The sequence below is a fragment of the Acomys minous genome, assembly GCF_964271855.1.
Source record: "Acomys minous genome assembly, chromosome: 17".
Taxonomy (NCBI): domain Eukaryota; kingdom Metazoa; phylum Chordata; class Mammalia; order Rodentia; family Muridae; genus Acomys; species Acomys minous.
The window spans coordinates 32,776,163-32,791,662 of record NC_140500.1 but is presented as its reverse complement, the minus strand read 5'-3'; the positions used below and the strand labels follow the sequence as shown (position 1 = coordinate 32,791,662).

Below are 15,500 nucleotides of genomic sequence, written 5' to 3'. Positions count from 1 at the left end.
AGGAAGCTGGGACGAGTAAAGGAAGTGGCCAGGACAGGGTATGCCCTTCAAAGGCACACAGCTTCCGGTGACTCACTTCTTCCACTTCTAACAGCTCCAGACCGTCCACTCCAATTTTGAAGCCGTCTGTGGATTCATCTGTAGAAAACACCCTCACAGGCAGCTCCAGAGGTGTGCACTCCCAGTCCCCTAGGTGTCTCAGTTCTGCTAACCTGACAATCGAGATGGACCAGAAGTGGGGTTATGGCTCGGTCTATATAGTGCTTGTTGCGGAAGCGTGAGGACCTGAGTCCAGCCCCTGGGTGAGGAAACATTGTGTCTGGTGAGACGGCTCAGCAAGTAAAGGTGCCTGCCAGCAAGCCTGATGATCTTAGTTCGAATCCCGGGACCCACATGGCAGAAGGCGAGAACAGATTCCTTCAGGTTGTCGTCTGCCTCCACATGTATGCTGTGGACTGCTCACTTAAACATACACATACACACACACACACATACACACACACACATAAATAAAATGTAATTTCAAAAATTTTAATAACTAAACAACAAATGCATGGTAACTAACCCCAACAGCCAGTCACTAATGTAGTGAGCATATACCAGACATTGCCAGTTCTCCCAATAGAACCTCCCACAAAGCCAGTCCCCCTCTCCTCCAGGGCGGGAGGAATCTTGATGATGATTATCTGGTCCTTACAGTATCCCTACTCACTGAGAGGGTCGTGGTAGCCCAGAGAAGGAACATGTGCCAAGGTCACTCAGCAGCTAGCAAAATACAGAGCTGGGACTGAGCCCACCTCCCTTCTTGGGCAGCTGCTCTTGGGAGGAGCGTGAGTACTCGGTGGCAAATTCCAGGGACTCCAAGGGGGTTGCTCAGCCCGCCTCCGCCTCCGCAGAGTACCGGGAAGGCCAGGCCCTGGTGGCTGGCAGGGAGTGCCAGGTCTCCTCTCGCGTGAGGCCAACGGCCTGCACAGCCCCCTTTAAGGAGCGCTCTGCCATCCAGTCTTAATTTTAGCTTGGAGGCATGCCACGGGCAGCTTTAGCTAGAGGCCGGCTGAAGTTATGCAGGACAGCTGTCAGCCGGCATGCTGGGTGGGGCCTATTTAGCCGGCACGGGCAGCAGTCTGAAGACCCTAAGCTTGGTCTTTCTGCCCCACGACTGTCAACGGCACCGGCCACAGGGCTCGGATCTCCTCCCGAAGGTGCCCCTGCCTCACGATGATGTCCGAAGAGCACACAGATCTGGAGGCACGGATCATCAAGGACATTCACTGCAAGGAGATAGACTTGGTGAACCGCGACCCGAAGAACATCAATGAGGACATTGTGAAGGTAGGCTCGGTGCCCAAGCAGGGCATCATGGTCCTCACACACCTGAGGGCAGCCTCCGCAAAGTCCGCGGGATACTGTCTTCTTCAAACCCCAGCAAAACTGTACAGGCCTTAGCAAAGCAGGAAGAAAAAAAAAAAAACAGTAGCCATATGCATGATGGGATTGAGGGGAAGACACCCAAAATGCCTTCTTCCTAGTAGCTCCAAGTGCCTGCCTTTGGCTCTGGCCCCAGGCCCAGGAGGAATGGCTAGGAAGATTCAGAATCTGGGCCAAGTCGGTTGTGCTGTCGTGCCAGCGGCACTTAGGCTGTCTCCACAGTGGGCTTGGGGTTAATCTGAGGGCAGCTTCATCCGTGGCCCCTCCAAGAGACACTGGATGTCCTATAGCAGTGTCTAGTGCTTGTTCCTCTGTCACCCTGGGCCCTATAGGCCGTGCCTCCAGATCCCTGCCTAACCTGAGGCCTGGTGGCCAGGACCAGGCAAAGGCCTCTCATCAGGCACCTAGAAAGGAACACTCAAGTCACCAGCCTTGGGTCCCCAAAGGGCTGGGCATCCTGCCTAAGTACTGGATCACAGGCCAGAGCTGCCCGTAGAACTCCAGGTGCAGTGTGACCCTTGCACAGTCACCCTGCCAGTTGTAAAACCATCCACGGTACTGCAGTCACTCCATATCAGTTGCTCTGCCCTGTACACTACTGTCAGGACTGTGCTCTTCCTGCACCACAGTCACCATGGCTTAGTTTTGCATGTGTAGGGTTCTTTTTGTTTTTGTTTTTGTTTTTGTTTGTTTGTTTGTTTTTTCAAGACAGAGTTTCTCTGTGTTAGCCTTGGCGGTCCTTTACTTGCTTAGTAGACCATGCTGGCCTCGAACTCACAGCGATCTACTTGCCTTTGCTTCTGGAGTGCTGGGATTAAAGGTGTGTGCCACCACACCTGGCATTTTGCAATGGCTCAGTGGGTAATGATGCCCCTGCCAAATCTGATGACCTGAGTTCAATCCCAGAGCCTTTGTAGTAGGAGAGAACAGACTCCTAGAAGCCCTCTGCCATCCACGCACGCACCATGGCATAGGCACGTATACACACACACGCACACACATTTTTAAAAGAAATAAATTTTTATGTTTTTACTTATCTCTACACCCAGAATTGTAGCATTTCAATATCTAAGCTGCATAAAAGGATGCACATCTGTTTTTAGAACGTTGTGTGTCTTATACTAAAGACACACCTCAGTGTGGACTCCAGATTTTCCACAGAAATACATGTTCCATATTTGGTTTGTAAAATTTAATGTTGAAAACTGATTCACAAGCTCAAATTGTGCCGGACATTCTCAAGTTTTCCACCAGTGAAGCCTTGTCTCTTTTTATATCGTGATTATTATGGCACAGGATTTAGAGGTCTGGGGGGGTCATATGAGCCACAGACTTTAGCAACACAACCAAGGGCCCATTCTAAGGCACACCCAGAGCTGCCATCCTATGTGGCTAAAACTCAACCTCCCCTGTACTCGCTCACACCCAACACAAGCTAGTGCCACCTGTTTGTTCTGCCTAGTGACTCTCCATGCCAGCCCACCCCCCAGAGCATAGCCCTGTCTCTTGGGCAGAAGTATTTGCCTTCACTCTACCCAACTCAGACCACCACCCAATGTCACCTCCAGAAAGCCTTCCCTGACTCCTCCAGGTAGCCCACTGCTCCACACTCCTGTGCCCCCTTCTCTGGGTATGACCTCTCTAATAGCTCACACTATTGTGTGTTAAATTTACATAAGCCACTAATGGTGGAGGTGGAACTCCATGGGATTCTTACAGAGCAAATTTCCTGACTTTAAAAGGTGTAGTAGTCATGGTTTCCATAGAGTGGTTCAGCTGAACTACCTGGTTTCAACTCCAGACTCCTCCCCAAAAGTAAAGACATTGGCGATGTCACCTAAGTGTCTGAGCCTCGTTTCCTCTGTGACATTACACCAGTGCCATTTACCTTCATCAGGTAAATGAACCTCAGACAGCTCTGGGCAACAGAAATGTCTTGTGTGGACTGAAGGTGTCTAGCATAGTCCCCACTCCCAGGAAGGAAAGCTGAGCCCTCTGGAGTCCGTGGTGGACCACTAAGGATGAGGATGGGAAGCACGGGGAAGCAGTTTCTTGGGGCAGCTATGATGGATAACAAGTGCAGAGGGAACCGATACATTCTAAGACTAAGCCAAGAGGGAGCTTGTATCGGGCTCCATTCCCAGACCATGATCCAAAGCAAGCAGAAAAGAATGCAGCATAGATACCCAGCTTTCTGTCAATTCTCGGAGGCAGCCCTGATCCCCATACAAATAGCTCCCAAAGACTAAATAAAAGGTGCACAATTAATTTTATCCAGCGGAAATTAACTGACATTGTTTGGACATTGTCTGCTTTGGGAAGTGGTCTGGCATTTCCTTTCCTTCATTTTTAATGATCTAGAAATGAAATATTTAGAAATGCAGAACAGGCATAACATTGGGAGATAAATGCCACGCAGTTTCAGAGAGCCGAGCTGACTGGCTGAAGGAGAGGGCTGCCTGGCTGCGGGTGGGGAGGGCAGGCTCTCAGAACAGGAGAGCCTTCTACTGCTTAAGTTTCTATCATCACAAGGGAAAAACAAGACAGAAGAATGAGGCAGGTGAGAGGTTGGGACAGAGAGAAGACAGGAGCCAAGGTGAAGGAACAGAAACTACAACAGCATACTAAGTGGCCTCTGGGTCCTCATGGGCTAGGATGGACAGCAGAGATAGAGTCCAGGAAGCACCAGCCGCAGTCCCCCTTTCTGGCACCCACTACGACACTCAGAGATCTATAATCCCCATAACAATCAGCTATAGATTTCACATAGTAAAACCCAAGAGGGAAAGGAGACAGATGGACAACTGGAAGCCCCGGCACTGGCAGGTCCTTACTACTGGTGCTGCCCTTGAACTCAGGCTGAAAAATGAGTCACTGTGAAAATGGAAACTGTACACCCACTCGACTTGAACTAGTCTCTCATGCTCAGGTCAGGGCCCTGGCTGAGTGGAAGTCATGAGAGGTGACAGCTGAGGAACTGTGACGACGAGGGTACCTCATCCCTTCCCCACCCATCCTGCCACTAGTCACTGAGAACCCGTGCATGTCACTAAGAACCTACTGCGTGCCAGGCGCCATGCTGCCTAGAGGATCTGGTGAGAGCTATGTGCACACTACATTCCAGGCTCTGGGACTCTGAGCTTACTGGTACATGGGCCCCACACAAGGGCACCTCCTGAAGACTCTGGTTGTAGAGACTCCAGCACCCCTCCCCCAAGCATACCTAGAAACCCCAGCCTACCCCCCAGTCACTGGAGTCATTTCTGAGAAGGCTCATGGCTGACTCCAAGTCCCTCCCTCCCTGGATCCCACATGGGCACTGTGTCCTGAAGCGGCAACCTCAGCTCTCCCTTCCTTGGTTGCCTCAAATCAGCCCCTCAAGAAGGGGAAGCGGGTAAATATGTCAGAACTCCTCTCAGTCCACGAATTCTACGCCCGCAGCCAATCCACATCTGCCGCAAAAACACCTTCCTCCTTCTGGTGGTACCTTCTGCTTGTCAGCTAAGGCTGAGAAAGCATTGAGAGAAGCCAGCAGTCCATCACTTCCCTCAAAGTCCGGCTCCCAGCTTTGGTGGAGCTGTGCCCCACTGCTGTGCAGTAGGAAAACTGACCCAATGCTTCTCCTTGGGAAGAATCCAAGCCCTGCCCGGGGCGGAGGGGGGGGGGGGGAAGATGCCAAATGTCATAGGCTGGTGTCAGAGGAAGTGACCTGGAAGGTCAGGGAAGTAGAGTAACTTGTGCCTGGGAAAATCAAGAGCGATCCTTATGGCAAAATGATACCCAAGGTACGCTTTTTAACACGAGAAGAATGTTAAATGAGGAACAGGCATTCTGAGAAGAGGAAGTGAAATGAGCAATGATATGGAGGCTTTTCGCAGCTCTGGGAAGAATACTGGACGCAGCTGGTGGACGTGAGGGAGGTGCTGTTGCCATCCTTGCCTGTGTGCACGGCAGGCATTAGTAATGGATCGCGGTGCCTTTCCAGGAAACCAAGCCCCACCAGCTAGTCAGAGTTGGTACCACAAATAGAACCGCTCTACTGCTCTGGCCGCTGGAGGATACCGAGGCATCCAATGAGGAAGGGTTGAGAAAGCAGGAAGGGTAGGTTGAGGCTGCAGCACAGTTCGTGCAATCCTCACTGGCAGTTCCTTCCTGTAAGTGCACTTCCCTCTGTAAATTTCTTCTCAAAATGGCTACATGGGCCCTGGGGAAATGGTTCTCCCAGGACTTAAGTTCGTTCCCCCAGAACCCACATAAAAACCCAAGCAGGGCTTGTGTGTGCCTGTAACTCCAGCACTGGGCCTAGAGGAGATAAAATATCCCTGAGTCTTGCAGTCAAGCCAGACTAGCAGACCGTGAGTTCCAGGCTTGGTGAGAAATGGCCTCAGGGATATAATGTGGCGAAGCACTGAGTAAGATTCAGTGTTGGCCTCTGGCCTCCATGCATGTGTACACACACACACACACACACACACACACACACACACCAGGCATCTGCATATACACGCACACACATACACACTCATACACACCATGCATGTGCACATGCATGTACATGCATACACATATGCATGCGCACCCACATACATTCATATGCATACACATGAACATACACAAGGCCATATGGAAGTCATATAGAGGTTTTCTTACTTGGTGCTACAGATACTATGTTTGTCTACACCATTCAAAATATGGTCTCCTTTTAGTGGTTTAGTTTGCTAAAATGGAGCTCCCTGCATGCTGCCATCAGAAGTCTTTATGCAACCAAGGTAAGAGTATGTCTTGTGCCATCAGCAATCAAGCCTGCCAGCCTCTAGAAAATGAGCCTGGGAACCAGGATGCTTTCCCTGGTGAAACCCTTTTTAATCAGTAATCAGTGGTGGTGCAATCCATCACCCCCATCAGCTCTACGGCTTTGTGGAGCTGGCTGGGCAGTTCTACTCTATCTAGGGATGTCCCCCGCAGCTTCAGTCAGATGGTAGCCTAGGGCTGACATCATTTGGGGACTCTTCTGAGCTGGAACATTCACGAAGGTTCTCTGCTATTCTAGGAAACAGCTAGAGATGGGACAGCACGTAGTTGGGATGCTGGGATGGCTGGGTCTCTATCTGTTTCAGGACTGTTTTTAGAAGAGCAGATTGCAACACACACTTAGTACCACTGGTCTCTAGAGCTAGGTACAAAAGTAAACTTCACAAAACTATGTCTCAGGAGTCCCCAAAGCAGAAGGTGCCAGAATTTCCTGGTGCTTAGGCTGGAGCTGGACCAGTGTGCTCTCTGTCACATTCTGGTGGTTAAATTGAGTCACATGGCAAGCTCAGACTTGAGATGGGGCAAGACTACCCATGGGCATAGATACAAAAAGGTGTGACTCATTTAAGGTTATCTAGGGACACTTGCTAGCCAAAAGCCAAAGGCCAGTACACAGTCTAGTACTCCAGCCAAGGCCTTTCCATCACTCCCATCCCTACCTGCACTATCCTCACCAAAGGCACTAGCTGAGGGGGCAAGTGAGATGTCAGGAAGAAGCCAGCAACAGGCTAGATGCCAAAACAGACTGGGAGGACAGTGGGCCCTGCTAGCAGGTTCCATTCTTACTTCCTGTGGCCCTGTTTTGGTCTCTTCCCTGGTCCTTTACACAAACCCAAGTCTTCTTGTGCTCCAGCAAGGGTTTTCCAGGTAGCCCTGTCAGATACTCTCAGCCCAAGCTACTGGTAATAGCTGTGCTGTGTTCTGAGAGCCTGCTCCTGCTTGGGTACCTGGCTATGGGGAGTGGAGAAAGCCTGGAGTGGAGTGGGTGAAATCCTGAGTGAATGCTGTTGACATAGACACAGTCATGCCAAGGCTCCAGAGCTTCGTGGAGTAATGGCAAAGTCTCCTCCCCAGGACGTGAGGGCCAGAGGTAAATGGCAAACCTTTCCTTCTCTGAGGTTGGTAACGCATGGAGAAAATGTCCACGTAGCTTTCTTCCCCTGCATGTTTATAGCCTGAAGATGTTTCACCTGCAGAGACTGCTCCTACAAGATTAGCCACACCTGACTCCTTGATTTAATGCTATTCCATAAGCCCTGCCTCCTTGTTCAGCTGTATACAATAACGCTGCCTCTCTGATCGACTCTTTATACTAATAGCCGAGCTTCCAGGGTGCTGCAGTTTCTCCACCAGAGAGCCAAATCCATCTGATCCCAGATTTCTGCTTTGTCTATCTGTGTTTGTCTTTTCTCCATTCCTGTACGGCCTCGGTTAGGTTCATCCCTGGAGCAGTGCTGGACAAGGCACCTGGCCAATGGGGTGACCCCAGGGTGACCCTGGGTAAGAAACATGCAGAGGAGATGCAGGCACAAGCTTTGCCATCTGTCTGACTTGAGTCACCTTCTGCTTGTCCTTATACACCCTATGAAATGACTAGTATAAGATGAATGGGAGGGCTGGAGAGATGGCTCAGCAGTTAAGAGCACTGGCTGTTCTCCCAAAGTACCCAGGTTTAAATCCCAGCACAGTTAGAGGTTCACAACTGTCTGTGAGTCCAGTTTCAGGGTATCTGAGACCCTCACACAGATGTACATGCAGGCAGAAAAGCAATGCCAATGAAAAAAAATAATTTTTTTAAAAAGATGCATGGGCAGAGATGATCTACAGGGCCCAAATGCATTGTGAGTGTTACCATGGTCACCCCAGACCATACAGAAATCTTCTAATACCATTTCTAACAAAAGAAGCAAATCTCATCCATGTTTTAAAACTATTTTTGCAGCTATCATCTCATTGTAATTTTATACATTAGTGCTTTTCAGACTGTGTAGGTAAGGACCAGTCTGTGACCATCCCAGTCATATTCCAGCAATGCTTTTGTAATACGTAGTAAAAATTAATTATCAGAGAAATGAAATAAAAAGCGAGTATGTAGTATAAATGCCCATTAATGTAATTATTCAGTAGTCACAAAATTACTGCATCAAATCTCGATGACTATTTCTAACACCAACTCAGCTTTGCACTGGCCTTCTGCAACTGAACAGCCCACCCTTTACACAGCAAGACAGCAGGCCAGGAAACCAGGACCCAGCTATGCTAAGCTACTTGCTCCCGTCCAAAGCTGAAGCTGTGCTGAAGACCGCGTCTCTAGCCATTCTTTGTAGAGTTCAACACAACAAATATCTAGACTCAGAGAGGAAAAGCGCAGCACATTGCATCACAAAGTAACTTAAAGGCCAAGTGGAAGCTGGAAGCCCAGCACCACCGCCACCTCCACATACACCCAGCCTCTCAGGACCCTAACTCCCTAATCCCCCAGCCCCCCAGCCCCTCAGCCCCCCCAGCCCTCCAGCCCCCAGCCCCCCAGCCTCCTAGCCTCCCAGCCCCCCAGCCCTCAGCCCCCCAGCCCCCCAGCCTCCTAGCCTCCCAGCCCCCCAAGCTCCCAGTCCCCTAGTCCCCCAACCCCGGCTTCTAAATACCTTACCTGATTCATCGACCCTGCATGACCAAAGACTGAGTCGTGTTGAATTCTGGGTAGAGGCAGATTTTTGATGGGGGTAGAGGCCGGCCGTCCTCCCAGTCATTCTTAGGCAGCCCAGTGCCCCTGCGCCTTCCCAACCCTCTCAGTGACTGCAGGGGCTATGCAGGCCTGTGCCAATTAACCAAATGGCTTTCTTGCTGCTCCAAAAATAACTACGTCAGAGAAGAAGATACAGGCTTGAAAGAGCACCGGCCTTCCCTCCCCACCCTCCAGCTCCATAGTTGGCCCCGAGCCGCCTCAGCCCTAACCCTCCAAGGAAACTTCTTCTCCCTCCCACTGCTAGGAAGGAAATAAGAAATGACTTCACGGTGTGCCTGATACACTGGCATGGCCACCTAGATCTAATGAGTGACTCTTATGAATGGCTTTATGAATGGCCCTCCAAACCAGCACTAGCGACCAGAGTGCCCTCAGGTCTCAGATTCAATTTAGGGGAGCAGCTGCCCTCCCCCCAGCACAGTACAGCCCTCTAATAACATGTAGCCGCTTCAAAGAAAAGAAACCAGTTACCACACGTTCAGCCTCCAAAGATGATCCCTGGAAATAGGTCTCAAGTGTGGGTGCCAATGGTTTCTGAGAAGACGCTGGTGATTAAAAACGTAACATAGAACTCTTTCGTGGAAGGGACAAGGACTACAAACAGACCAGGAGAGAAAGCATTCCATCCATTGTCAGCTGCCAACGAGAGGTTGACATGGTGTGAGGAGGTCAGATGGAGAAGTCTTCTATCTGAAATGTCAGCAAAACTTCCAAGACATAGTTTATTGGAACTTAAGAACATTTGAACAAGTCCTTGTTGTTAATGAGCGCCTACTATGTGGCAGGTATTGAGTACTGAGCACTGGGTGCTCAATAAGTATTTGTTCCCGTGGATGGACAGATGAGCCATGGCTAGACGAGAGGAAAGGAGGCTAGGCAGGTGGGCATACATGGATAGACACGTGGGTAGACAGAAGAATGAGAAGATGCAGATAAGGGAGTGGGTAGATGGGTAGAAGATAGGAGAATGAACAGTAAAATGCATGGTTAGATGAACAGGTGATAAATAGATGATAGCTAGATAATAGGCAGACAGATAAATGGATGAAAACGAGAATAGGTGGTCTGTGGATAAGGATGAGTAGATGGGTTGGTAAATAGGTAGAAGAGGGAATGGATAGGTAGGAAGGTGGTCAGACAAATGGATGGATAATAAATTATTAGATGAATCTATGAGTGATGGAAAAGAGGATGAATAAATACATGGGCAGATGAATGGATAGGTTCGGGGACATACATGAATCAAAAGTCAATGGAAGAAAAAATGATCTCTGCTCTTTATACCAATAATAAATGTTAGCCCTGACAAACAATATATTTTGATTACAGTTTCCCCTTCCCTAACTCCTCACAGATCCTTCAAACTCTCTCTCTCTCTCCCTCTCCCCATTATCATGGCTGAAACACATGTTGGAGAAAACCATTCACCTCATGGCAGGGAAGTGAAAGAGGAAGAGGAAGGGACAAAGTTCTCTTTAAGGGCACACCGCCCATGGTCTAACAACCCTCTTTGGTCTCCCGGTAGTGCCTCCCTGGGGACCAACACTTTAGCACTTGTTCCCTTAGAGGACATTTTAGATCCAAACTCCAGCAGCCATTCCTCACCCAGCCATTATGTGCCATCCAGAACTCTTGAGTTTTTGCATGTCTCGGTTCATTTAATCTTTTGACAACCCTTACAAAACAGGTCAAGGAAAGTACAACCCGGAAAAGCTCAATAACCTGCTTGGGTTATCCAGCCAATCAGCAGCAATAAGGGTCCAAAGCCCAGCAGTGACTTTAGAGCAAGGCACAAACAGGAAATGTGTGTCAAATGGAGGAAGCTGCTGGATTAAAGGGGCAGTCTGGGCCACAGTGATTAATGACCCTCAGATCTGGGTGGATGTAAAGATAAAGAACTGTGACTCTGTCTTGGAATAAGTTTTTCTGCCTACCAAGGGCCAGCTCTCACTGGGAGTGGTCACTCTCCTTGAGGGCTGCAGCACAGCTAGCATGTACCTTGGGATCTGACCCGAGCTGGGGCAGTAGGAAGACACTGGGTTCGTTGGGATGCCTGGATTAGAGCTGCCCCCACCCCTGGTCCTCTATGCTCCCCAGTACTGTGAGGAGCAATGGGAAGCCTGTGAGCAGGGATCCCTCCACTCCTCTGCTGAGGACTGCCACATGAAAGGGAGGCAGGCTCAGAACAGGCTGCGTAAGGATGGCAGTGAAGAGGAGCCAAGTGGGACAAAGGCAGAGAAGCAAGTCTCTGCTCAAATGCCTCTTTGTTGCCAGAGTTCCTGAGGCCATGTGGGTCTCTCTACAAGCTACCCCGTGAGATTTCTCAGGAAGGGGTTGGGAAGACCTCTGAGGTGAAAAACATTTCCATAGACGGGGTCCCTCCCTGAGAGGTGGGGTGGTGACTGAACCCAGGTTAGGTTGGAAGGGCCCCCCAGCCTAGCTCCTCCTAGGATTCTAGACTTTGGGAGATGCCTGGAGAAATACTCTGCGTTTCTGTTCCACATAAGCCAGAGGTGACGATGCAGTTCTGGGCTGGGGTATAGCAACAGGCCCATGCATCTTTCCAACTCACAGCTACTACTCCAAATTGGGTGTCACCAAGTTCTTACTGACCCCTGCATCCGTTCTCACCCTGAAAGCTCCTGCTTCCCAGCTGCAATAACTAACCAAGCCCGTACAAAACCCAGCTCTAGCTGAGTACCTCCCACCACCATAGAAGGACCCACAGTGCTGAAGTCTCCCTCCCTCCCTCCCCTCTCCAGCATCACATCGCTCTGTGCTCTCATCAGCCTTCGGGAAGCACCTGTATCTCCTGCATGCCACACTACAGCCCACTGGCTTCTAGCAGTTTCAGTTCCTTCAGCCAAGATGCTCTTTCCAGCCTACACCCCTCTCCCCGCCTGGTTGCCTTCAGACACCGGCTTCCCCCTGGAAGGTCCTAGCTCCATAGTCAGAGTTAAATGCCCCTTATAAGTACCCATCCCCCACCCCCCATCCCCCATCCCCAGCTTAAAACATCCCCAGCTGGAAGGATGCTGTCTACATTAGGTTCATGAGGACCAAAGCTTGTGACATGTCGGCAAGTAATCTCTAAGTCTCTGCAGGATAAATACGACCATCCAACTTCTTTTTTGTTTTGTTTTTGTTTTTAATTTGAGACAAGGACTCATATACCCAAGCTGCTCTTTAACACTCTATACAGTTGAGGTTGACCTTGAACTCCTGATCCTCTTGCCTCCGGCTCTCAAGGTCTGGGATTACAGGCATGTGCCACCGTGCCTAATCTGTGTGGCTCTAAAGATTGAAGCCAGGGCTTTGTGTATGCTAGAACAATGCTCTACCAACTGGGCTTCATTTTAGCTCCTGCTGCCCAACTTCTTCAGGATCAAAAAAAGTGAGAGAGAGAAAGGGAGAGAGGGAGAGAGAGAGAGAGAGAGAGGATCAGTCTTAGGGTTTGTGTTGCCATAATAAAACACCATGGCTAAAGCAAACTGTGGAGGAAAGGGTCTATTTCAGCATGCAATTGTCAGTTCACAGTTCAACACTGAAGGAAGTCAGGGCAGGAAGTCAAGCAGGGCAGGAGGAACCTGGAGGCAGGACTGAAGCAGAGCAGAGGCCATGAAGGAACATTGCTTACAGGCTTGCTCTGCCTGCTTTCTTATCCACCCCGGGCACTGCCTGCTCAGGGATGGCCCACCTATATCAATCACTAACTTAAAAAAAAAAAAAAGACACAGCAGGCTTGCCCACAGGCCAATCTGGTGGGGAAATTTTTTCAATAGAGCTTCCCTCTTCCCAAATGACTCTATCTTGTGTCAAGTTAACAACATCATCATCAACAACAACATCATCATCAACAACAACAACAAAAAAAACCTAGCCAGGACAGCAGTGTCATCTTTCCACCTCTATAACAAACACCTGAAATAAACAGCATAGTAAAAAGAAAGAAAGAAAGAAAGAAAGAAAGAAAGAAAGAAAGAAACAACAGGTTTATTGTAGCTCACAGCTGTGGAGGTGCAATCCAGGTCAACTGGCTGCTCTCGGGCCCTGGTAAGGCGAGTACATCCTGGCCAGAACACATGGTGGAACCTAACTGTTCCTGACGGCCAGGGAGTGAGAACGGAGGAGGCAGGGTCCCAGCGTCCTCTGCACAGCACATTTCAAATGCCCTCGCTTCCTTCCTCTAAATCCCACCGCTTTAGGGTTCCACCATCTCCTAGCAGTGCTAATCTCTGATGCACGGGCCTTTGAGGAACACTGCAGATGCAAACTATAGCAGGCCCTGCGACTCCAGCACTGCAGTGTTAAACAAGCTCTTCAACTTCCGGGTGTGCTCTCACCGTGCATGGAATGAAGAGGCCGAACAGGCTTCAGAGGTCCTTGTGGCTATTGTATGTGGCAAGTCAGCAGGTTAAGGAAACAACATTGTCACCCACACTGGACACTCACTAGAGATCCAGTCCCAGACTCCAAGACCCACTGATGCTCAGCAGACAACCCCAGGGTTTCTTTCATTCTTCTTCTTCTTCTTCTTTTTTTTAATCTTTAGTTTTATTTTGCTAATGTGTATGAATGTTTTGCCTACATGTACATATATGCACCATGCGAATGCCTGGGGCCCATGGAATTCAAAAGAGGGTGTCAGGTCCCACGGGAACTAGAGTTATGAGCGATTGTAGCCACTATGTGGGTGCTAGGAAGCAAGCACTAAGGCCTTCTGCAAGAGCAACAAGCGCTCTTAGCTGCTAAACCATCTCCCTGGCCTCACCCGACTGCCCCACGCCCCCAGGGTTTCTGATGCGGGTATGGAAGCAAACACAAGGAAAGCCCACACGTGCTGTGCGCTGACCTGTCCCTTTCTGGCTTCTGCAGGTGGACTTTGAAGACGTGATCGCAGAGCCTGAGGGCACCTACAGCTTCGACGGTGTGTGGAAGGTGAGCTTCACCACGTTCACCGTCTCCAAGTACTGGTGCTACCGCCTGCTCTCCACGCTGTTGGGTGTGCCACTGGCCCTGCTCTGGGGTTTCCTGTTCGCCTGTATCTCCTTCTGCCACATCTGGGCCGTGGTGCCCTGCATTAAGAGCTACCTGATCGAGATCCAGTGCATCAGCCACATCTACTCACTGTGCATCCGCACCTTCTGCAACCCGCTCTTCACTGCCTTGGGCCAGGTCTGCAGCAACATCAAGGTGGCGCTGCGGAGGGAAGGCTAAAAGCCAGGCTGGGCTAATGGGGAAGGCTGGGCATGGGGCGTAGGGCCCGGGTGAGCACCAAGGCTCTGCTTCACTGAGCTGCTGGAGAGCTCATTCTTTTGGGGGGTTTCCTCTAAATCTTACCTCACGACGGGAACGCATGGTACAGGGGAGCCAGAAGGAAAAGGAAGGCAGCCCAGTATGGAAACGCAGGCACCCTCACTCTGCGCAGCCCACCACGATCCCCTGTGACCCTGCCCAAGGGGAGGGTTTGTTAAGAGGCAGCTACCGCAAGGCTTTTCGTTCACATGTACTGTAATAGCACAAACCAGCACCAGTCCCCGAGAGGGGTGGCCCGTATCCTCATGCTAAGGAGAGCAAGCCGTGACTGCGGGATGAGGAGGGCACTACAATAAAGGGTTTCGGCTGCACCGGGAAACGCCATGCTTTGTTTGTGTCTGTAAGGTGGTCGCAAGTCCTTTTCTGCTTCTGAAATGCAAACATTCAGTTGGTCCTCTGGGAAAATTGCAAACTAGCACTAAGCTTTGTTTTCTTTAGGGTTCTGCTTGTTTGCTGGGCATAGATAGGGTCTCCCATATGAGGAGATTGTTTTTTTGTTTGTTTGTTTGTTTTGGTTTTTTGAGACAGGGTTTCTCTGTGATAGCCTTGGCTGTCCTGGACTCGCTTTGTAGACCAGGCTGGCCTCGAACTCACAACAATCCGCCTGCCTCTGCCTCCTGAGTGCTGGGATTAAAGGCCTGCACCACCACACCTGGCCTGAGGAGATTGGTTTCTAACAACTTCTGCTGCCCCTGAGGCAGCTGAGGAGTACTGAGGCCAGGTGAGCATCACCAGGCACAGCTGAGGATAGGCCCCGACCTCAAACCTCATGGAATCTCCCTTCTGGCTCAGAAAACACTGAGCCCAGAACATACCTGGCCTTGCCAAGCAGCTTGTGAGCACCATCAGCCCTAGCAGACATCATGAGTGCCTGAGGCCCAGGGTGTATATATCTGGGCTAGCTGTGGAAGTAGTAAAAAAAATGAGCTTGCAATACCTCTCCGTCTCCCCTAGAGCAGAGCATAAGCACACAGCAAACCTTAGCAACCCAGTTCTCGGACTGCTTTCCTCACATTCCCACTAGGGAATATGGTCCCTTCAAGGTGACACTAAAGAATCCCAAATCTCCAGATGAAACACAGAACACAGTGGATTTGACAAATCCCACAAGGGGTTTGGTCCAAGATCCTTGCATCGTTCCACAAACAAATGGTCACACCTGGGGCGACAGAGAATTGTAACAGGTCCCTCTCCGGCCCCT

The 15,500-nt window shown here is 50.2% G+C and overlaps 2 protein-coding genes across 5 annotated transcripts in view; one reads left to right on the top strand and one right to left on the bottom strand.

The window, feature by feature from the left end:
* SSUH2 (ssu-2 homolog) overlaps positions 1-9,140 on the bottom strand; it is a 257,314-nt gene extending 248,174 nt beyond the window's left edge. For all 4 annotated transcript variants that reach the window (XM_084766759.1, XM_084766760.1, XM_084766755.1 and 1 more), the window contains exon 1: positions 8,888-9,140. In XM_084766759.1, the coding sequence (XP_084622885.1) occupies positions 8,888-8,987 (100 nt within the window). In that variant the 5' untranslated portion in view covers positions 8,988-9,140. The remainder of the gene's footprint in view (positions 1-8,887) is intronic.
* On the top strand, positions 951-14,635 carry CAV3 (caveolin 3). The gene is made up of 2 exons (XM_084766764.1): positions 951-1,332; positions 13,859-14,635. The coding sequence occupies exons 1-2, from the start codon at positions 1,219-1,221 to the stop codon at positions 14,198-14,200; spliced, it is 456 nt and encodes a 151-aa protein (XP_084622890.1). The 5' UTR covers positions 951-1,218; the 3' UTR covers positions 14,201-14,635.
* The last annotated feature ends 865 nt before the right edge of the window (positions 14,636-15,500 follow it).